This window comes from Sabethes cyaneus, chromosome 3, assembly GCF_943734655.1.
Source record: "Sabethes cyaneus chromosome 3, idSabCyanKW18_F2, whole genome shotgun sequence".
Lineage (NCBI taxonomy): Eukaryota > Metazoa > Arthropoda > Insecta > Diptera > Culicidae > Sabethes > Sabethes cyaneus.
This window is the reverse complement of record NC_071355.1, coordinates 77,290,978-77,314,648: the sequence shown is the minus strand read 5'-3', so window position 1 is coordinate 77,314,648 and position 23,671 is coordinate 77,290,978. Positions and strand designations below refer to the sequence as shown.

The following is a 23,671-nucleotide window of genomic DNA, read 5'->3' as shown; positions in this document are numbered from 1 at the left end:
CCTCGTCCTGCACATTTTTCTTGCACACTAGCACCCTCTGTTATGCATGTAGCGGAGTAGCTTGCATTTCCAGAGTTTTATGCTGTAGGGTTTTGTACATTTGAATGGTTTTACACTGAAAACTCAAAACAACACTTGTGCGCCGCGGTGTGGCCATGTTGCGAAACATGCTTTTTTGAAAAATGAGTGTTTTTTTATTGGACGATGGAATTATCGCGAGTGTCTCGTCTGTTTGTCTGTGGTACAGGGATACCTCAATATAAGACAACCTCGTTATAAAACAACCTCGATATAAGACAATTTTTACCTCTATATAAGACAAATTTCTTTGATATAGTTGGTAACGACACCTGATCCAATTTTCCAATCCAAAAGCCGCGCCATAAAGATGTTCATTATTTCTAAATAATGCTAAAAATTGTAAAAAACGAATAGCTCAAACAATAATAAATAGTACAAAAAACGTAAACACACAACACAGAGCAAAATTGGCGAGTGCTAATGCAAACATGCTTGAAAAAATCATGTTTCGATATAAAACAATTTCGATATAAGACAACTTTTTGAAATTATAAATTGTCTTATATCGAGGTATCCCTGTATACTTTCTTATTATATAATGCTAGTTATTTCATTGTTACAAACATGGTATGAAATTTCTCATTATCTGGTTCAGGGAGTTCACTAAATAATTTACTACTACATATTCCTATGGTCTGGGCTTCCATTTCATTTTATTTAGCTACGAAACTGATAAGTAAAACGTTCAACATAACGTTCAACGTTGGTTCAGCGATCTCATTGAACACATTGTTCCTGGTGCTAATTCAATAGCAATGAAGGGGGTAAAAAGAGAATGTGAAACAACTTCTAGAGGATATAAAAATAGAGCACGGATGCTATATTTGCATGCATCATTTACAAATTTTTACAACAAAAAAGTTGAATCAAACTTCTTCCCAAATTCATAATCTGGACCAGTGTGCATTATTTATTAGAAACAACGAATAGCTCATAAAAAGTTCTATTGCCTATTATCTAGAATGTATTTTCCACTTGGGATAAATGAAACGCAATTGCGCTCAATCCGCTTCAATTTCCAAACTCCAGTGTTGTGTCGATCTTTCTAAGAATTTTCCTCAAATTGAAAACCATTTCACAGCTTGAGATACGACCCGCTGCCAAGTAGTCGTCAATACTTCGTTCAAAAAATGTTATTTTCGTTAGTGCCATTTTTAACTGTAAACATAACAAACTGAATAACTTATTTTGCATTCAGATAGTTAGTAAGTTTACCTCACAAAGTGTTGCTGATTGTAGATTCTTTTGGTTGTGTTTCTCAGCGTAGTGATGCAGAAAACATTTGCTCTTCTTAAACAGAATCTGCAAAGTTTTGTGTAGTTTAAAATTGTTCAATTAACGTGTTCGTGCTGTAAGAACTTAACTAACCCCGCAGCATTCTATTTCCTTATCCTCATAGTCCTCCTTCGGTAGAGTGCTATATCGTTGCAACAGAGTCACCAGCTTACTTCGGAGAAGACTCAAAATGTAAACGAACGCGCATCGATAGAATTCTTTGTGCAGCACAATGTTATCATATTCGTCAAGAAATCTTTTCGTGTCCGTTATCAACGCTGTTAGCTATCAAAAATATAGATTTTTTTGTGAAGAACCTTACGTTTAATGCTCAACCTTTAGTGTCGTACCATTTCATTTTGAACTGGATCAATTATCGAAAAATCTAGAACCATATTCTAAGCAGAATCAAACGTATCCTCACGAAACCAAGGGTGGTAAGTAACTGCCAAAACGCCAAAACAAGCAGCAGCGGATCACAGAATGAATCTGATTTCAGCTTACGATGTAATTCTATATTATGCAATCAACATAACGAGTTGACAAATACATGTCTTCAACAGGTAATGATTGGCGTCTTTGAAACATTTGTGTCTGTGTTTTTTATCCTCGTGTTTGACTCCATCTTGACAATTTATATCGTATGAAATTCAAAAAATCGCGAATAGGAAATGAAACAACGATTTTTATCGTAAGCTGCAAATTTACTTCCTGTTTACTTTCATCATTTCATAGAAAATCTGATGTTTCTGGAGTTGGATTTGTTTAATTTCAAGACATCTATTTAGAACATTGTTGTAAGCCTACCAGTCATATAAATCTTTTGGTCGGCGCCATACATCGCAGAATCCTTGACGACCGTATACTATAGTTTGTCATGCAAAATACGTACACAAGGAAAAGTAAATAGTTCCGCATGAACTAATTTAAAACAATTTCTTACACAATCGACCGATCAACCAACCACCATTTAAACAAACTAGACATCTACGTCGATTCATGAACTTTGTGCAGTTCTGTTCAAGATGTCGACAATGAAAGATTTCTTTTTGCGGCCTACATTCGATTCGGCTGAAGAGGCTCAACAATGGGATAAGGTGAGAAATATTAACTCTGCAAATTAACAAGTTTTTAACATTTTAATTCGCAGTTGCAGAAAACTATCAACCACGCCAAACAGTTTAACGTCGATTTCGACCATGTTGTTATGCACAAGGATCTGTACGGGACCTTCGTCTATTATTATTTGCAAGAAATTCGTTATCGGATCATTCAGATCTTAGCTGATTTTACTGTAATCGAATGGCGAGAACCGGAGCCGGAAAAGAAGATCGATCCATGGGGAGGATTCGGTCAGCCGCAGCCCAAACAAGAGCCGAAGGAAGAAAAAGAACTGGTGATTCCCGAGTACGGCATCCGAGTGAAGGGCTACAAAGAGAAGCTACCGCTCGAATGCTGCGGCCAGCAGTTTAAAACGTTGACAATGCTTCGAACACATTACCATGCCGAACACGAGAAGCACTATCTCTTCGAGGCAAACACGTGTGAGGTCAGTAATGTCAGCCGCTGGCATTGTTTCTCGATGTGCGGTCCATCGATCGCCATTGCATGCATCGCTCTTCTAAACTAAACAAAACTCTAATGTTGTTATTTACTTTTCACTTTATTTATAGATGAAGGCAGCAATTCTAAAAATGTGTGTCTTTCGGCATGAACTAGACGAATTTGTGCGCAGTGGAATTAAAGCAAATGGCACACTCAGTTTCTTTTTACTGAAAATCCTACGGAAAATTATTCCTATTATTCGATATTAAAGGTGTAATTTATTTATTTAGGTATTTATTTATGTCGTCCTCCGACGTAGAGTAGTACAATACATATACAGTTTTTCTCATAAAAAATACATTTATTTAAATGAAGATAAAAAAGTGTTCTTATTCTTTCTCGTTTGTGATCAGGTTGACATCCTCATCCCTAGACTTGTCTTGTTTCTTATGAGATCGGTTCACCTTTCCATAGAACGTGTACATGTTATTAGAATTAAAAGCAGGTTACCCTGGAATAATTGGAACTGAACTAGAAATTTTTCGACTGATTCTCTCACACGTTTTGGCTTTTCTGTTCCGTATTTTCTCCTTTTCTGTATCGTTTTCTTGGCTTTTCTCTCGCTTTTCTTCCCTTTTCTCTTTGATTCGTTCGTTTACTTTTTCTCTATCCCGTCTTTCCTGCTTTATTTTTCCGCTTTTCGTCTGTACTGTTTTTACTCCATTTGATGCCTCGTTTTTTCTTCCCTTCTGTCACGTTTATTTTATTGTTGGCTTTTTTTCTCTCTTTTCCTCTTCGGTTGTTCTATTATTATTTCCCGTTTTTTGTCTTTTTTCTCTTCCGTTTTACCTTTTTCTTTAACCCGTTTTCCTTTTCTTCTTTTTTCTATTTTTTGTCCCCTCTTTCGTTCGTCCCGTCCGGTCCCATCGTTTTCCCCCATTTTTCTCTCGTTTTTCTTCCTTTTTCCGCTGTTTCCCTTTTTCCTCATTTTCTATCCCGTTTTTCATGCGTTTCTTTTGTCCTGATTTTCCTTTGTTTCGTTTATCGACTTTTTTCTTACGTTTTACCTTTTTCAGGCCTGTTTTTTCTATTTTTCTCCTTTTTTGTTTACTTTATCCAACCACGAAGGAAACTTGATCGTCCGCTGACATAAGTCCCAACACGGGACTGTAGGCAGAACTATGCTGGACGACCCCCGGTGAAGCAGAAGCCTTATAAAAGTATAGCAAACTGCCCCTCAGAACACAATGTTGCAAATAAAAGATGAAATTACGGAACAGATAATCGACAAAGACTGCGATCATAAAATAAGGACTACGATTGGAAACTCGAAACATGAAAAATGGAATTGCTTTACATTCCGGGTTGCGATAGCATAATCTGAAAAGAAAAAACTTCAACCCCGCAACTTCAAAGATAAGCCGGGTAAGATGATATCTTTGTTAATTTACCAGTCTCAATGATGTGCTTATAAAAATTCTGTAAAGAACCATGCGTCCACTTTTTTCAAAATCGATGGAGACGCATGTGGTTATTTATTTTGTTACAAATAACTGGCAGACTCTGCATTCGTGAATACAAACATAATTGGAACTTAGTGTGTCATACAAACAATTAGATTGAAACTTTGGCAATACAACTTGAATGTTCACCATGCTTTAGCCAATACATTGTTTCACCAAAATTACGTACCAACATATTATATTTTTCGGTCGCAGCTCGCAGTTGTTTATGCAGCAGACACAATTTTGCCGTTTAAACATTTTACAAATTTATACACGGAAATACCAGAAGCATGAGGTAAACACACCCACCCAAAGTTGGCATCAAACGTCATCGTTGCTGGCAAGTCACCAGCAACACAACATTCATCAAGCAACTAAATGCAACAAAGCTTGTTTGATTCGAAGACGCGACAAACGAATCGATGTCCACCTGATTGCTGTGTCATATTCGTCATACACCCGAGACGATTGATAATTCGATTCGTTAATTGATCGGCTCATCGAACGATCATTCTAGGTCAGCTTAGTTTCGCTCTAGGATTTCGACCCAATCTCATTACTACCTGAGCACCAGTCCCATTTGGATGTAAAACAACGCCTAGCATCGTGCGAACTGTGATAAAGTGATTGTCTCTTATTAAATCTTACATTTTTAATTGAAAGAAAGAGAAAAATCTCAATTCACACAAGCCGGAATGCCGGTGAAAAAGAAGGTTGTAAAAAAAGGAGCAGCAGCGCCGCCTCCAGAACCAGAACCAGAACCCGAGCCCGAGCCAGAAGTCGTCGAAGAGCCGCCAGAGGAAGAATCATCAGAGGAGGAAGAAGAAGAGGAACCGCTTTCCGAGGAAGAGGAAGGATCGAAAAAAACGAAATTTGATCTGGTATATTAAAATTCTACAAAGATAGTAAAAAATTAGGAATCTAAAACTTTGTGTTTTGCAGTTACATGAATTCGTGCAAGTGACTTACGATTTCTTGAACCAGTATGATGCCATTGTGGAGAATAGGAACCAACATCGGTCTTTGTTCATCAAAAACCTAAACCCAATGAGAGAGAACCTGGTCTTTATACTTCATCAGTATATAATGAATCAGCTGCCTCGAGACGACTACCTATGTCTGCATATAAAATGTTGCGGAGTACGTTGAGTTGTGAATTAGAATTTAAATTACTAGGTATTATTTTACAAAAACATTTTACTTCAGGAAGAATTACTGAACAACGAAGAGTTTGATTTACACTACGTAGAAGAGCATAGAAAAGCTAACAGGGGCATTGTATTGCCAGAGGTAAGCAAGCTTATATTTCTTTTATTAAAAGCCGTATTTCCTCTTATACTTTATTTAACTAGATACAAACGATTGCTGCCTATCGAAAGTGGTTGCGGAAATACAAAGTCAGAGGAAGAGTTGTCAACAATGACTTACTATTTGTGCTCAGGCGACTATTACGAAAAACCAACACAGTTTTGGCAGGAGCATAGAGCCGCAACAGGAGATGAAACTACTATACCAATAACATTATACCAACGAGATGATTATAATTCGCGAACAACCAATTATAACAAATAAATATTAGGAAAATTTTTGCACTGAAATTTATTACAAAAACAGCTGTACTTTTGTATGTTTCCTTGCTAATATCTTAAATTTATACAGGAATGTCAAAAATTAAAAAAATTTTTTTGTAGTGAAATCATGTTAAAAATGACTAAAGATTAACCCCGTCGAATGCAATTAGTTGCATCTAAAAGAGCAAGGCTTAGGATATAAACGTCTTTAAGACTTGGCTCTTCTTTATCGATAGACTTCGCAGCCGGTGTTAGAGTACAGGACAATTAAAAGGAAACGATTTCGAATGCAGGACGAAGGCTAGTAAAATGATCCTATTGACCCTAGCAGCACCGCCCAGCTGAAATTCAAATATACGGCGACTGGCTTACTAAACTAGATTCATATCTCGAATCTAACTAGAAGGATTAGTTCAACCTAAAATTGTCCTATATTGATCAAATATAGCAAAAAAACCCGAATTAATCCACCTAGCGGCGTGACCTAGCCTTTCTACTGCCTCAATAATCATTATTTAATTTCTCAGAAACATCTATAATTAACTTGACTATTTTCTTCAATATCCGTTCCGTATTCCTCAAATTCCTCAAAAATTTGCCAATAAAATTCACAACGTATTGCGTAGAATAATTATATTTTCTTTCCTTCGGTGCGTAAATACTTGTAAGCGTCATTTATGTTACTTGATGAACACCTTATTTAGTTTTATAATATTTACGTGATTGATAGAAAAATAATGTTAACTCAAAAGATAATTTATGCAGACTTGAATGAATATATATAGAAAATTAGAAATTAACCCTCTAACGGGTCTACAGAGGGCCTTAACTTTCGGGCTTCAGAGCCACATACGAAACTTTTTTTGAATTGATAAAAAAGAAGTAAAACAAAAAGTTATTTATATCCTTTAATTCTACTACTGTGCTCTATTGATAAATACGTATTTCGGTCTCGACGTGTGACCTTCATCAGTATCTAACTAACTTAGACTGTTTTGTTTTGAATTGACAATATGAAATATGTGTTCATAGCAGATGTTTTGATATTTTGATATTAATACCATGCGTTCAAAAGTTAGCATCTTTGAAAAACAAGAGTTCAGAATTTTTTTTTATTATACTTCGCTTTTGAAGAAAAAGGATATCTACAACAAAATGATTAATCTGAAAATTTTACTATTAGTTTGCTTGGCTTCAATTTTGCAACATATCTGGATTAGAAAAAATAACTGAATAGAGCATTAGATATGAAAAAGAGAAATTTCTTAGCTAGTGCTCCTTCAGATAATTATTTTTGCATAAAAATCTAAACTTGAGCTTCTTTTGAATGTACCTTCATGAAAAGATAGTCATTAGCTTGATCGCATCGTTTTTACAATGTTAGAGGGTTAGGAAAACAAGACGAGGTCGAAAAATAGTGCAAAAGTTGCGCCATAAACATGCTTGAGAATGAAAAATATGATCGACATGATTTCCTGCGCTTGTCATTTTGGATTTATTAAAACATGATACATGACATGACATCTGTCCTTTAAAATGTCACTAACGAAAACAAACCTTACAAAATTACTACCGCGTAACGTTTACTTCCTATTTTTCATATAACATTTCTAAGCTCTAATATCTAATGATTGAAAAGAGCATCTATTGATGCGCAAAATTTGTTTGAAATTTGTATACATTTATTTGGTAAAATCAACACACTTTAATCCTATACACCACTTTACCTACATGCTTAAATCAACTGCTTTTTTTCGCTTTTTGCTTTTCTTGTACAATTGTGAGTAACAGCAAGAGAAGAAAATGACAATTGAAATCTGAAATCAAAGAAAAGAAAAAACTTTTCGATTGAATCCCGCTATTTAATATTTATTTGCGCCAGATACGTAGTTCGCCTACGACGTGCAGGCTTCATCAGTGTCTTATTTCAAAGCGTATACGTATCTGTCGCGAACGAATATTAAATAGTGGAATTTAGTCGGTAAAAGTTTTTTCTTTTCTTTAATTTCAGAGTTCGTATTCCACTAAGAGGCTTCAAAAACTTCAGACAATTGACATGTTTCTAACTTTTCTTGAATTTCAATGCAAATTTAAAAATTGCAAATTATCATCACATACACACTTACATACATACATACATACATACATACATACATACATACATACATACATACATACATACATACATATATACATACATACATACATACATACATACATACATACATACATACATACATACATACATACATACATACATACATACATACATACATACATACATACATACATACATACATACATACATCACACACATTGAATACAATCAACATTTGATTGATATGTTTTGATTTCACACGTTTTAACGGTTTTATATACGGTGCTCAAGTGTTAAAGTTTGAATAACTTTTGAATGAACCGTCCGATTTTCAATAACTCGGTTTCGTTTGATAGATCTCAGCAGTAATTTTCAAATAATAATAAAATGTGTGATGTTTTTCATTGAATTAATGTTTATATGTTTCAAAAATATGTATTAAATACTATTTTTTCCCATTTCTTTATGTAACTTTCAAACTACAAGTCCAATCGTCATGAAATTTGGAACTTAAGGGTTTGCAAGACTCCTCTTTCATATGCAATCAATTTTGTTCAAATCGGTTAAGGGATCTATGAGATAATGAAGTCCCATATTTTTCGTATTTTTATACATAACTTCTGAACTAAAAGTCCGATCAGTATGAAATTCAATAGCGACCAATGGGACACCTAGACCTTTCATTTGACACTAAGAACATTAAAATCGGTCCAGCCATCTCCGAGAAAAGTGAGTGAGATTGAAAGCGTTACATACACACACACACACACACACACACACACACACACACACACACACACACACATACATACACACACACAGAAAATGCTCAGTTTTCGAAACTGAGTCGAGTGGTATATGACATTCGGCCCGCAGGACCTTCTTTCCATTTCCGGTTTTCCAAGTGATTTCTATACCTTTATACTATATATTTATATAGTAGAAAGGCAAAAAGTGAGAATTCTCGCACGTGGCACGGAGTGAGACTCTAACCCACTAAAAACTCACTGCTCTTGGCCCGAAATCCCCCCGGGCCCGCTCAAGGCGATTACTTCGGGAGAGGCTGTGCGTATGCACTGCTCCAATAACGGCGCTCCTGCTACCCATCGAGACGTGCATGTTATGCCTGCCGTCATAACGTGCACCCGATCACAGCCACCCTCGCAGGGTTGTCCACCAGTTATCAACTTTGTCCAATACAGGTACAGGGATTATTTAGGGTAAAAAACCCAACCCCACGCATATGAGTCCGGTCAAAGCTTTTACCGCGCCCAGAATCGCGTTGCTTTAGATCAAGATGTCATATGCGACCCAAGGACGTTTGCTCAATTGGCTATATCGCCATCATTATCTGGCTGGACCGGACTGGATGTCTGGAAGTTCGCATTCCATATGTTCTCATCTCTACACGTTTCACTGACTATATCATCAGTGTATAGAGATGAAGATCGAATCTTGCCCAGACGACGACCACGTGCTCTGGCATTTCCTCCTCATTATCGCACTCGAAAGAAAGGGGAGACCTCGCATGCCTGAACCGATGAAGGTACTGCCTGACGCAACCGTGCCCAGATAGAAATTACGTCAAATAGAAATTCACTTCTCCATGCTTCCTATTGACCCAACTAACTAGGTTCGGTATCAGTCTGTGCGTCCATCTTCCATTTGTAGGTAGCAATGTGTAGCAAGCTGCTTCCGACGAGATGGTTCAGTAGGCAGTATCAACTCGTATGGCTCTCAGCCGACCTCTACCAAAGTCTTGCCTATTATCGTCATTACGATGTCGTCAGCAAAGCCGACGATTTCCACATCTCTATACAGGTTCAGTGTAAGTACGCTGTTGTACAAAGCATTCCAGAGCAATGGGCCAAGGAATTAGCCTTGTGGAAATCCCGCGGTAACCCTAGTTGACTTCTGGTCGATATTCGTTTTATAAACCAGAAAGCGGTTCTGGAAATAGCTATTGAGGATCCTACACTGTGCATCGCTTCAGCGATGGCTTGCCAACTAGCGTTATTAAAAACGTTTGTAACGTCAATCGTGATTACGGCGCAGTTCCTCTACACTTTTGCCTCCTCAGCTCCTTCGATCACTGTACGTATAGCGTCTACCGTACACTTTCCTTTCCTGAAGTCTGCCTTTCTGACTGTTTATGTTAAATCTCCGTGTATTTTGTAAGCCGGTTGTGAACAATCCTCAACAAGAGTTTACGAGTGTGTTCAGCAGACAGATGGGTCTGTATGCTACTGGATCTCCCGGGGACTTGCCTGGTATTGGTAGGAGTACTAATTTCTGTATCTTCCGTGGCTCTGGAAAGTAGCCTTCCTTAAGACTTTTTTGTAGGACCGTTCTAAACATGTCTGGAAATGCCTGTAATGCCATTTTCAGCGCTACATTAGGAATTCCAGCTGGGTCAGGTGCTTTCTTAGCTTCCATAACTTTCGCGGCAGCTACGAGTTACTCAATGGAGACTCGTCTTTCATCGGCGTCAACTGCCTCAACTTCGCCGTATGGCCAAGGTGCCCATATCGTCATGTTGTGCTCCGGAAAAAGCCATGTAGCATTTCTGGACACGTTTCAGTGAGTGTCGTCGGACCACTTATCTTTACCATTGCAACTCGATATGCGTAACCCCAGGATTAGCATCGGGGTCTCGAAAGAGTTCCTTAAAGCAGTTGGATTTGCTTTGCATTCGCATATCGAATCGCTTGGTAATCACTGTCCGTAAAGTCTACACAAACTCTCCAGTTCATGCTTATTGCTAACGACGGGACTACAAAAATTGACATCAATAATGGCTGTTTCTGCAAAATGTGCTTTTTTTAAGTGAGGATAAGCTCGATGTCTGGCACACTAACGATGATATTCATCATATGGCACGGTGTGGAACTCTAACCTACTAAAAACTCACAGCTCCTGGCCCGAAATCCCCCCGCGACCGGTCAATGCGACTACTTCGGGGAGAGGCTATGCTTATGCACTGCTCCAATAATAGCGCTGCTGCTACTCACCAAGACGTGTACCGATTTGGGAGTGCCTACCGTTATAATGTGCACCCCGTCACGGCCACCCTCGCGGGGCTTTGCCCCCTTCGAGACGTGTACTGATTGGGAAGTGCCCTCCACCATGACGCGCACTTCGTCACAGCCACCCTCGCAGGGTTCTCCACCAGTTAAGAACATTTGTCCGATATGAGTACAGGCAGGGCTGTTCTGCACTCAGTGCACCTATTTTGCTTTTTTAGCTGTAACACCTCAGCCAAACAAAATTCGAAAATGTTTTATCTACTTTTTTAACCTATTTTTATGATTTAAATACCGAATGTAACCTTACATTACATTATATTTCGTTATATATATTATTCGTTAAGTAAATAACTAACTTGAGAGGCTAACTTGCAAAGCCTCCCAGTTGAATTCGAGGTAGGACAGTGGCATAACAAGCCGGTCTCCGTAGGTTCGAATCTCGACACGGAGGGGTGGTCTAAGAAGAGCCAATAAGATTGTAGCCTTAGTCCCGCTGTTGCGGATATTTGACAAAAAATCCATGGAAATACAGTCAAATTTCCGCAAAGTATAAAAATCCGTAAGCATTGTGCCCGGTCCTCATCAGTTTTGCAGTGAAGTTCATACGAAGTTAAGTCACATATTTTATTGTTTATTTCGATTCGCCCTTTAATCATCAGTGCTTCGTTCTTGTAAATGTTTGTAAACATAAACAAGGTCTAATTATAAATTAAGCCATCATCCTGACTGAGGTTTTTGATCACACCAAACTGGTACTCTTGCATGCCAATGCACGAGTAGAATGGAAATAGCTCGCTAAACGATGGCAAAAATAACTCCTTTGTCCTGAAGGAAATCATCCCACCACAATAAGTCAGTAGCTTACTTTTCCTTTTAGTCAACTTATTGCGTTGTATACTTTCGGGTGAATAACAATCAGCTGGTGAGCATGATGGTACAAAGCAAAGAACACTTTCGGAAACGGACTCTGGACTTTAGCGATAAATATCGCAATGTAACATAAACCATATTGAATACAGTAAAACATTGTTATTACAAAATGAATGTGATTATTATCCAACAGTTGGAAAAATTTACAACCGATGTAGAACATTTCCTGGAACAGTACAATATGGTGGTCGAACACAGAGGCGTGTATCGACGGAATTATCAACGTCACCTGCGGGAAATCGAAAGTAATTTGATGCTATTACTCTCCAAGTTCAATCAAACAGACCATGAAAAGTCTCATAATCAATTGTTCAAGGAATTATTCTGCTGCGGGGTTGGTATCGAACTGAGTAAAAAGCACACCTTAAGTAGGTACAGAATTATGTAATTTTTTCAGACTCTTTTCGAAAACACCAACGAGCTCAGAGAACACTACTTTCGATACCATTACACGCCGCGTCTGGTGCATCCAAATATTGTGGAGGTAGTTGAACCTTTTTGGCGTGCAGTTGTAAATTTTATGTCGACCAAATATTTTTTATTTTTAGTTGGAATCTGGTCATGGTAAACTGGAACATTTCCGCAATCGTTTGCAGGAGTATCTCGATTACGGCACAGAACACTCTGCAGTGTTACTGGTTAACATTAAGAAATTATTGAAGAATATACACCTTACCTGGCATATTGATGAACTTTCCAAAAACAGTAAGACGGAAAAACCTGATTATCTAATCTATGGCTGGCGAGAGTATCGACCAAAGCAATAGGAAATTATTTCAACGATTTATAACTACTTTATCTTAACACTAAAGTTTAAATATAACAAATATTAATAAAAAAAATTCCGCATTTCGAATCACATACCTATTAGAAACACAAAATTATACAAAACAATTACTTTACTTTTGTAGCATCGGATCGTCACAACAAGTAGTCAAGCTTCGGGCGTTTATAATCAGTTCCGGTTCCTGATAAATTTAAATTAAAGACAACTTTTTTCACGATTGAATTCCACTATTATTTTTATTTACGACAGATACAGATTCAGACAGATACGAAAACAGACACTGATGAAGCCTGCAAAGCGTAGGCGAAACACGTATAGCTGTAGTGAATAAAAATAGCGATATTTGAGCGTGAAAAAAGTTCTCTTTAAATTCAATCTTCGTTTTCCATTAAGACGCTCTAAAAACTTTAGTCCTGATAGATTCATATAATTTTGGTATTGATTAGTTGGGATTGTTCTATGCTGTGCGCACAGGGGAAAAAAATGTATCGGAATGCAATCGTGGTTAGACCACGTTTCGGAATTTGCCCATAACTTCCTTTCAAAAACGCTTTTCTTGCAATACAAATACATCATTTTAAATGTCTCAGAATAAACGAGATTTCTGGAAAAACCACGAACCGTTTGTTTGAAAAATAATATAGTTATGGGCATTTATATAGATTTCAAGACGATGATGGTTTCTCCAGTGGATTTTCAGTTATGGCATAATAAAATAAAAACCTTAAATAGAAATATTTCAAGTCGAGCAAATAGAGAAACCTGTCATTGAGCAACAGAAACTCAAATACGCACAACTTCGTCAATTTTGCTCCGATTAACTTAAAACTTTGATCAATAATTCTTGAGCGATTATCTATTTCTGTAAGAAAAATTTAAAAAAAATCATAAACAGGTGTTAATCCCTAGTCACGGAGGTTGTAACCATTTTATCACATATTTACTGTTACTTTATCCTTTAGGTACTTATAGTTCTCATGGTGTAAGTGAATTAATTCTTTAAATTAGGGCATACCACTTTTGACGAATACAAATTGATTAATGAATGGATAGTCATTATACTAACATGCCATGGCTAGCTTTAGGATCTATTTTTAAAGAACTTAAAAACAATCATACCTACACATGTACCCTTAATCATATGCAGAACCGTTCGTTCTGCACCACTCTTAACGTTTAAGCTCGTGCCAAAATCTAGCTTTATCCATGGTACAGAACAAAGCAGCGGCGTCATCGATCGGATTTAAAATAATAGCTAGCTGTTTCCACCACGTTGTGATCAGTACAGCACACTTCCTTTCTGAGATCGGATCTAAAACTTGACACTAACGTACAATAATGGTTCTAAAACAAAAAGCCAAAGTCGTAATTAAGATTGATTATCGAAAACGGTCACTGGAGAAATATCAAAACGTAAATAAAGAAAACAAAACTAGCAGATTGCAACTATAATAATACTAATCGCGTGACTCGTTTCATAAAGCTTGCCAAATTTGCAACCGATTTGGAACACTTTCTGGAGGAGTATGACAGTATAGTGGGCAAGCAGCGAGTTCCTCCTCAGCGCTATCATCGTTTGTTGAAGGATATCGAGACGGCCGTTCAAAAATTGCTAGCCAAGTATGAATCCATTAGCCAAAACAGTTGCTGGAATCAAAAATATGAAGAACTATTTTGCTGTTCGGTTAGTTACCATTCTACATGACAAAGAGTAATGTACTAAATAGATTTTTACGTATCATATAGCAATTGTTCGTTGAATTTGATGAATTCAGAGACCACTATTCAAAGTGTCACTATACACCACGTGTGGTGGATACTAAAGTCGTTCAGGTAAGTAAATACAAAAATCGAGTGGAGTGTAATGAACTTAACAATCATTTATTGATACAGTTACAATCGGCTCGAACTAAGCTAGACATTATGCGAGTATTACTGGAAGAGTACCTGCGATCGGGTACCGAATACACGGCTGTCATAGATGTCAATCTGAGGAAACTGTTGGCAAAAGTACGTCGAGTTTACAGTCTAGTGGACGAATCATAATAGTAGTAACTAAAATTATGGCGAAATATATTGTTAAAATAGTAAATATTAGTACAACTGGTTCGTTTAATAAACTAAACCTAAATATCTTAAACGTTATTAAAAACCATATCAAAGTCGGACGTTGTACCCGAAAGAGCATACTCTAAATTATTCGGGGCTCTACTACAGACTCAAAATATCCAAATAAGGTCGAGAAAGAAGAGAAACATAAACCAAACAAGTCCCTGAAAATGCGTTGAAGATTTATGAAAGAAAACTCAACATATCTGTCAAAGACGGGAAATCAACTGAGATTGGAATGAGCTGTATTGGAGCCTACGTCTTATTTAAGAAAATATTCATTTTAGGGAAAACTTACAATAAAATTTAGCAATAACCACCTCATAGACCCGACGACTGGAACGAAGCGTTCTATGCGCAATTGGAGGCAACGTACGACAGCTGACAGCCACGGATCGTCATTGGGGATGTCAACGCCCTTGGTCGGCAGGGAAGCAATGCGTAGATCGGTGATCGAGCCCCATAGCCTGCACACCGACACGAACGATAACGGCCATCGATGCATCAACTTTGCAGCTTCTCGAGACTTGGTGATCAGAAGCACATTCTTTCTCCTCAAAGATATCCACAAAGCAACCTGGAGATCACCTGACCAACGTACCTCGAACCAAATCGACCATATTCTCCTCGAGGGCCGATTTTTCTCGAACATCACCAACGTACGCTCCCTACGGGGTGCGGATATCGACTCAGACCATTACCTAGTACCAGTAAATGTGCACTTGAAACTATCGACGGCGTATATCTCGCGACAGAGCCGTTCTCTTCGGTTAAACAGTTGGAAAATGCACAACCAGCGAGTTGCCGAAAACTACGCGCGCTTCCTGGATAAAGCTTTGCCTTCCTCTGTGGAGTTACATGCTCCGACCCTCGAAAACGGATGAAATATGATACGCTCGGCCATAAATAAGGCCGCAACCGCGGTGCTAGGTGAGGAAGCTCCAGCGCGTGAAATGATTCCGGGCTAATGGCACGCGCAAGTTTTACGAGAAGATGAACCAAACTCGTAAGGGCTACACACCTAAACCTGTGTAGGGACGAGGAAAGAAGTTATTCTAATCACAAACGAGCGCGAGGTGGTCGATTGGTGGAAGCAGTTCTTTGATGAACATCTTAAAGACGCAACGGATGCTAACCTAGGAGTTGGTACAAACGATAACAGCATGTTGGCTCCCGATCGCGAAGAAATCCAGCGAGAAATCGATCAGCTGAAGAATAATCGAGCCGCCAGAAAGGACCGACGAGAGGTTCGATCTTCAGCAAGACTAGCCAACTCCTAGCCTTCGCAGACGACCTCGGCATCATTACTAGAAACCTCGTGACGGCGGAAGCAATCTACGCCAGCCTAAAAACTGAGGCTGGGAGGATAAGGTTACAAATCAATGCATCGAAAACTAAATATATGGTAGGAAGAGGTTCCAGAGAAAGTAACGTTTGCTTCCCACGGACAGTGACTATTGATGGCGATGAACTGGAAGTAGTTGATGAATTCGTACATTTGGGATCTCTGGTCATCGCCGACAATAATACGAGTAAGGAGATTCAACGACGCATTCAAGCTAAAAATAGAGCCTACTTTTCTCTCAGCAAGATGCTTCGATGAAGGAGCATTCGCCGTCGCACAAAGCTGACGAAATCGCTGATCAGACCGGTAGTTGGACTTGGGACAGAAACTCTACTTACGGAGGACATACATGTACTTGCCGTATTAGAACGAAAGGTGTTGCGGACTATTTTTGGCGGAATACCAACGGATAGCGGAGAAAGGCGTAGACGTATGAACCATGAGGTGCAGGCACTACTTGGAGAGACTCCCATCGTACATCTGCCGAACGTTGGGAGACTACGGTGGGCTGGCCATGTCGCAAGTATGCCGCGCAACGAATTGGCAGGGAGTAGTACAGGACCTAGTACAGTGGAGAGGAATTCTTGATACAGCAAGAGCCTTTCCAGTTCTCAGCTGGTAAAACGAACGAATAACCACCTCGTGGCAAAGTCAGCCAATCAGAACTATGAAGGACTCGAGGCACCAAGAATGCCTCAGCGTATTTGGTACATGTATGAATGTGTATAATTGGTGTAATTTGGTCTAGTTATTTTCTGTTTACAGAAATTGCCGCCAGATGAAACCCGCGGAATGCTTGAGTACTTCGTTCTTAAAAATCTATACCTATAAAGAAAGATTTCTGTCTGTCTGTCTGTCTGTCTGTCTGTCTGTCCGTATGTTCCTTATAGAATCGAAAACTACTGAACCAATCGGCATGAAAATATGCATGTAGAGGTTTTTTGGGGCCAGGAAAGGTTTTAGCGATGGTTAGAAACCCCTCCCCCCACTAAGAGGGGGGGCTCCCATACAAATGAAACACAAATTTCTGCATAACTCGACAACTAATCAAGCAAATAGAACAAAATTTGGCATGTGGGTGTTTTCGGTGACAAGAATTTATGCTATCGTAAATTGAGACCCCTCCCCTCTTTATAAGGGGAATTATAACTCCTCTCCTCTTTAAAAGGGGGGGCTTCCATACAAATTTCCTCATAACTCGAGAACTAATCAAGCAAATGGAACCAAATTTGGCATGTGAAGGTTTTCGAGGGCAAGAATATTTTCTATAGTAAATTAGGACCCCTCCCCACTTTAAGAGGGGGGGCACCTTTGCCAAAAAAAACACAATTTTCCTCATAACTCGAGAAGTAATTAAGCAAATGGAACCAAATTTGACACGTGGGTGTTTTTGGGGACAAAAATGTTTTCTATGATGAATTGGGACCCCTCCTCACTTTAGGAGGGGGGGGGCTCCTATACAAATGAAATACAAATTTTCTCATAACTCGAGAGCTAACCAAGCAAATGAAACCAAATTTGGCATGTGAAAGTTTCCGAGGGCAGGAATATTTTCTATGGTGAATTAGGACCCCTCCCAACTTTAAGAGGGGGTGCTTCTACACAAATAAAATACAACTTTCCTCATAATTCGAGAACTAATCAAGCAAATGAACCATATTTGGCATGTGGGTGTTTTTGGAGGCAACCATTTTTTCTCTGATGAATTAGGACCCCTTACCTTTTTAAGAGGGGGGGGGCTCTCATACAAACGAAATACAAATTTCCTCATAACTCTAGAACTAATCAAGCAAATGGAACCAAATTTATCATGTGGGTGTTTTTGTAGGCAAGAATATTTTCTATGGTATATTTTCTATGGATTTCCCCATTTTAAGAGGGGGGGGGGGGCTCCTATACAAATGAAAAACAAATTTCCTCATAACTCGAGAACTAATCAAGCAAATGGAACCAAATTTGACATGTAAGTGGTTTTGGACGCAAGATTTTTTTCTATGGTGAATTGAGACCCCTCTCTTCTTTAGAAAGCGAGTTATGGCCCATCTCCCCTTTAAGAGGGTGGGCTTCCATACAAATGAAATGCAAATTTCCTCTTATCTCGAGAACTAATCAATCAAATGGAACCAAATTTGGCATGTGGGAGTTTTAGATGGCAGAAATTTTTTCTATGGTGAATTACGACCCCTTCCCGTTTTAAGAGGGGAGCTCCCATACAAATGAAATTCAAATTTCCTTATAACTTGAGAACTAATCAAGCAAATGGAACCAAATTTGGCATGTGGGAGATTTTGGAGTCTTGAATTTATTTTATGATAGTTAGAGACCTCTCACCCCCGTGGTAGGGGGATATGGACTCTCATACAAATAAAACAGAAATTTTTGCGAAACTCAAAAACTAATCGAACTCGAGGAGGACTTTAGGAGGGGGGGGGCTCCTATACAAATGAAATACAAATTTTCTCATAACTCGAGAGCTAACCAAGCAAATGAAACCAAATTTGGCATGTGAAAGTTTCCGAGGGCAGGAATATTTTCTATGGTGAATTAGGACCCCTCCCAACTTTAAGAGGGGGTGCTTCTACACAAATAAAATACAAATTTCCTCATAATTCGAGAACTAATCAAGCAAATGAACCATATTTGGCATGTGGGTGTTTTTGGAGGCAACCATTTTTTCTCTGATGAATTAGGACCCCTTACCTTTTTAAGAGGGGGGGGGCTCTCATACAAACGAAATACAAATTTCCTCATAACTCTAGAACTAATCAAGCAAATGGAACCAAATTTATCATGTGGGTGTTTTTGTAGGCAAGAATATTTTCTATGGTATATTTTCTATGGATTTCCCCATTTTAAGAGGGGGGGGGGGGGGCTCCTATACAAATGAAAAACAAATTTCCTCATAACTCGAGAACTAATCAAGCAAATGGAACCAAATTTGACATGTAAGTGGTTTTGGACGCAAGATTTTTTTCTATGGTGAATTGAGACCCCTCTCTTCTTTAGAAAGCGAGTTATGGCCCATCTCCCCTTTAAGAGGGTGGGCTTCCATACAAATGAAATGCAAATTTCCTCTTATCTCGAGAACTAATCAATCAAATGGAACCAAATTTGGCATGTGGGAGTTTTAGATGGCAGAAATTTTTTCTATGGTGAATTACGACCCCTTCCCGTTTTAAGAGGGGAGCTCCCATACAAATGAAATTCAAATTTCCTTATAACTTGAGAACTAATCAAGCAAATGGAACCAAATTTGGCATGTGGGAGATTTTGGAGTCTTGAATTTATTTTATGATAGTTAGAGACCTCTCACCCCCGTGGTAGGGGGATATGGACTCTCATACAAATAAAACAGAAATTTTTGCGAAACTCAAAAACTAATCGAACTCGAGAAATTCGAGACTCTTCCATAAAACATTAGTCAATACAAGACCACAAAAACTATCTATAATAACACTAGATCATTCAGGACGAGACGGTCGCGAGTGTTGCCGGTGACCCGCCGTCGGAAGTGCCGCCCACTGGGGGGCTTGCAAAACTCGAGATTGTGACAAAGATCACCCGAGATTCATGATTTATGTACAACACAGGTTAATTTGTGGCAATACGAAGTTTGTCGGGTCAGCTAGTATCCAAATATAGTCAATTGTCTCAATAATTGTTTCATTGTCTTATGTCAGAAAACAGGCCTGTTTACCAGATTGATCGACCAGCAGCTTTGCAGGTCAACAACCGACTGGCCCGGCCAAAACCAGACCATTTGGCAACCCTACGAATGACCTAAGGTTAATGTGACTATATCCTTTCGATCATCGAACAAAAATATAATTGTTTTGTTCTATTTCTTAGTACATAAATTTTGTTCCCCCTAAATGTTTCCCCGACGATTTCAACAAAAAAATCCTCAAATCGACTCTCAGCTTTGAAAGCTCAGCCCAGTTAAAGAAAATCTTTCACCGAGTGGGCTAAGAGTTTAGTGCAATAAATGAAAGTTGACTGTATATAATCAGGTGTACTCCGAACCTGTTTTATTTTTAACCTGTAATGTAGGAACGGGACTCCTGTTACGACTGTTCAAAACTGCCACGTTCACTTCCGATCGGGAAAGCATCGCGAACAGTTTATCTTAGGTAATAGAGAATGGTCCGAGTTACAGCTTACGTCCACACACCAGTGTACAACTACAGTCACAAGTATCGGAATGTAAGTTATTTTTGAAAGCCACAAATCACCGCAAATATTGACACTTTTCATCGAAACACTAGCTAGACAAAATAAGCAACGACGTTAAAAAATTCTTGGAAGAATATGACCAGATAATTTTACACAAGGACATCTACCGTGGAGTTTTCCACAGTTATTTACGAGATATTCGTGCCCAAATAAAGCAGCTGCTGCTGAAATTCGATGCCCTGCCGTACGATGATGAGCGGGCAAAAACTGATAAAGAATTATTCTGCTGTGGAGTGAGCATAAACATAATTTGATCTTAATATTAATATCACATATTGATGCATTCGGTTTTAGTTGCAGTTCCATGAAGCTAGCGATTTAAGGATGCATTATAAAGCTGCCCATAATGGCCGATTTGAACGATACACTAATATACTTGAGGTAAGTTATGCAATTTCATCGAAACATTCTAGATGTATGAAAAGTAGAATCCTAAAAAAACATTAAAAATTATGCCATTATTGCTTTAAGAAAAGAGGGTAACAGAAAAATCAACAATCAAAAATAATATATTCCTATCTGTGGCGTTGGCCGTGATCCAGAAACACTTCGCCAATTATGGTTTGCGCAAAACCAGAGTCTGGGTATACTTTCCTGGCAAAGTCGTATGTCCACTGGCTTGAACTTTCGTTGAACACATTAAAATTTTCCGGGCTGTGATCCAAAGAGTACTCATCGATGTTTCTCTCGATAATTCGTTCGCGGACTGGCGCCAATAGGTGCGTTTGTTCGCTTGGATAAAGTTGGTAGGCCTGGGCCCAACTGCCGTATACTGTCCAAATTCCCTGGGCTTTTCAAAACCTTTAAATGTTATAGAGGATAAGAAAAAAAATTCTCTGCGTAAATAGGTTCTCCAGCAATGGCGCAGTGGGCAATTTTTTCGAATGTTTTTCGAGTTCTCGAATACTGGAAATAACAAAGAGCCCAGGTTACCTTGCGGCACAAATGGCTGGTTCGTAAATGTGGCAATTCGTATGTAGGGCTGCCTATCAACAATATATGACTTCCGTTTCTTACATATAGGTTCAGAAACCAAGTTGTTTTTAGTTTACAGTCCAGCAATGGCGCAGCGTCAATGTTTTCGTTAATGGTACTTGGGAATTCATGGGTAACGGGTCGAAAGCGGCTTTAAAATCGATGTAGACTGTTATCTACCTGTCCTTTACAACTCATGTTTTAGTAAAAAGGAACATACTACGAACCTATGAGAGTATGCTGCTTCAATAACCCTCCCCTTTTCTAATTTTCCATTCTTTCTCCTTCACGTCTTGTCCCGCCCTGGAGATACTTCAAACATCTATGTTCCATTACTTTCTTCCACAATTTCCTTCGTCTTATGGAAAGACTATCGTTATTCATCCTGATTCCTGACTTCATTAATAAGTCAACACACAAAAACAAGAGATTGATTCGAGAAAATGGGATATTTTGGTCCTACCGTATCCTAATAAGTTACTCCCATTATTTAACAAAAACGAAAAAAAATCTAATAGAACGAAAAAAAACTAAAACTAGTATATCGATTGTCTCATAAATATTTTTGCATATTCTAGCTAAAAGCTGCACTTGGCAAATTGGATCACATGCGTCATCGGCTGAAGGAATACATAACCTTTGGTCAGGAATACACTCTTAGTTTGATCATTAACTTAAAAAGAGTATTGAAAAAAATATCTAATTCTCTCAAATTTTAATAAACAATCCTAACTAAGATCTAAAAATAATCATCAACCCTTTCCGAAACTCACCTATTTCCAATTAACCCAGTGCACCTTGAAGAATCTAAGTTATTCGACTCGTCTAGTCACGCGAATAATTGTCGCCAATCGTCAAAAAAAGGGTGCGTTACCTCGCACTTTTCGCACATCATGGTCAAACGGAAATGAGCGTCGAATGCGACGATCGCACGATTTTCCTATTCCCACAGCTTTCTTCACAGGGTGAAAGTGCGCTGCTTGCACAGTTTGCCTCTAGCTTCCGTTCGCTCTCGACGTGTGGCAGCCATCTTAGTCACAGAAAGTCCACAGTATTTTGGAGGAAAATCTATATTTTTTTCTTGCGGGAGATAATTTCACTTTCAAAATAGGTGGTCGACTAAATATAAAAGAATGCAGCAAATCGCTCAAAACAAAGATGTAGGTATTGTGTATATAGTGTGGATTGAGGTGCGTGTTACGTAATGATATCCGTTTTCAGGTTGAGAAGTTCATATCAGAAACAAAGTATTTTTTGGACGAGTTCGACTCGATTATCAGCCACTGGGATTTGTCAGGGAATTTCTTTCTGCACTATTTGATCGAGATCCACGAGAGTGTAACGCAGCTCCTGGGAAAATTCACCACCCTTTCGTTAGACGGTGTGGGCGGGCGTAAGCATGAACACTTCTTCAATCTGCAGTGCTGCGGGGTGAGTTTTGCAAACCTTGTGTAGTGAAACCAAATTGATGATAATCCATTATCGATAAAATTGATCACAAAGTTTCATTTCTTTACTGAATCTATACATTCCTACAAACTCGTCCGTAAACATTCGGTAGGCGCCACTATTTTGTAAGCTGTAGTGAAACTTTTGAACGATTGGCATTAGTATAGATCTTCCTGAAAATGCTGCCAAAACGAAATCAATCCAAACGGAGTTAATTATAGATTGCCTATGGTGAATAAACAACTAATGTCTCTTTCTTTCTTTGTTTCTTTCGGAATATCGTACAGCAAGAGTTTCACAGTGTCAAGGATCTGAGGCTGCACCATCATTCGTGTCGTCACAAGAAATCGGGTTTCGAGGAAACAGACAACTGTGAGGTAATCGCGATCGAATTTGTTCCTTCTCTGTCTGGTCTGATAAATTTTCCTATATTTTTTCTCCGCATCTTTCTACGAAGCTTAAATCGGCTTTAGTCAAACTTGCTTTCTTCAATCGGCGGGTGAACGAATATCTGCAGTACGGAACGGTCGCCGATCGTTATTTGTGTTTGTATCTGAAGAAGATTCTGAAGAAGATAATGATCACACTAGACACGTTCACTCTGTGAGATCAATCTCATCCGCGATTGGATGATTTTATGTATAAGTTAAACGGTATCGTGTAAGTTAACTGTGACCAAGGAGCGAATGGATAGAATGGAATGTCGAACTTATATTAAGAAACAATAAACAAGTTCTAATTA

General features: G+C 38.6%; 5 protein-coding genes across 5 annotated transcripts; all 5 read left to right on the top strand.

The window, feature by feature from the left end:
- The first annotated feature begins 2,381 nt into the window (after positions 1-2,381).
- On the top strand, positions 2,382-3,170 carry LOC128744303 (uncharacterized). Its single transcript, XM_053841182.1, has 3 exons — positions 2,382-2,453; positions 2,507-2,905; positions 3,030-3,170. Exons 1-3 carry the CDS (start codon positions 2,382-2,384, stop codon positions 3,168-3,170), a joined length of 612 nt encoding a protein of 203 aa, XP_053697157.1.
- A 1,931-nt stretch (positions 3,171-5,101) lies between these two features.
- Positions 5,102-5,890, top strand: LOC128739746 (uncharacterized). The gene is made up of 4 exons (XM_053835242.1): positions 5,102-5,287; positions 5,349-5,546; positions 5,613-5,696; positions 5,759-5,890. Exons 1-4 carry the CDS (start codon positions 5,102-5,104, stop codon positions 5,888-5,890), a joined length of 600 nt encoding a protein of 199 aa, XP_053691217.1.
- A 6,142-nt stretch (positions 5,891-12,032) lies between these two features.
- On the top strand, positions 12,033-12,798 carry LOC128739745 (uncharacterized). The gene is made up of 4 exons (XM_053835241.1): positions 12,033-12,095; positions 12,165-12,365; positions 12,429-12,515; positions 12,580-12,798. Exons 1-4 carry the CDS (start codon positions 12,033-12,035, stop codon positions 12,796-12,798), a joined length of 570 nt encoding a protein of 189 aa, XP_053691216.1.
- A 7,614-nt stretch (positions 12,799-20,412) lies between these two features.
- Positions 20,413-22,199, top strand: LOC128744305 (uncharacterized). The gene is made up of 4 exons (XM_053841184.1): positions 20,413-20,475; positions 20,538-20,738; positions 20,800-20,886; positions 22,059-22,199. The coding sequence occupies exons 1-4, from the start codon at positions 20,413-20,415 to the stop codon at positions 22,197-22,199; spliced, it is 492 nt and encodes a 163-aa protein (XP_053697159.1).
- A 414-nt stretch (positions 22,200-22,613) lies between these two features.
- On the top strand, positions 22,614-23,536 carry LOC128739199 (uncharacterized). The gene is made up of 4 exons (XM_053834634.1): positions 22,614-22,640; positions 22,702-22,911; positions 23,217-23,306; positions 23,387-23,536. Exons 1-4 carry the CDS (start codon positions 22,614-22,616, stop codon positions 23,534-23,536), a joined length of 477 nt encoding a protein of 158 aa, XP_053690609.1.
- The last annotated feature ends 135 nt before the right edge of the window (positions 23,537-23,671 follow it).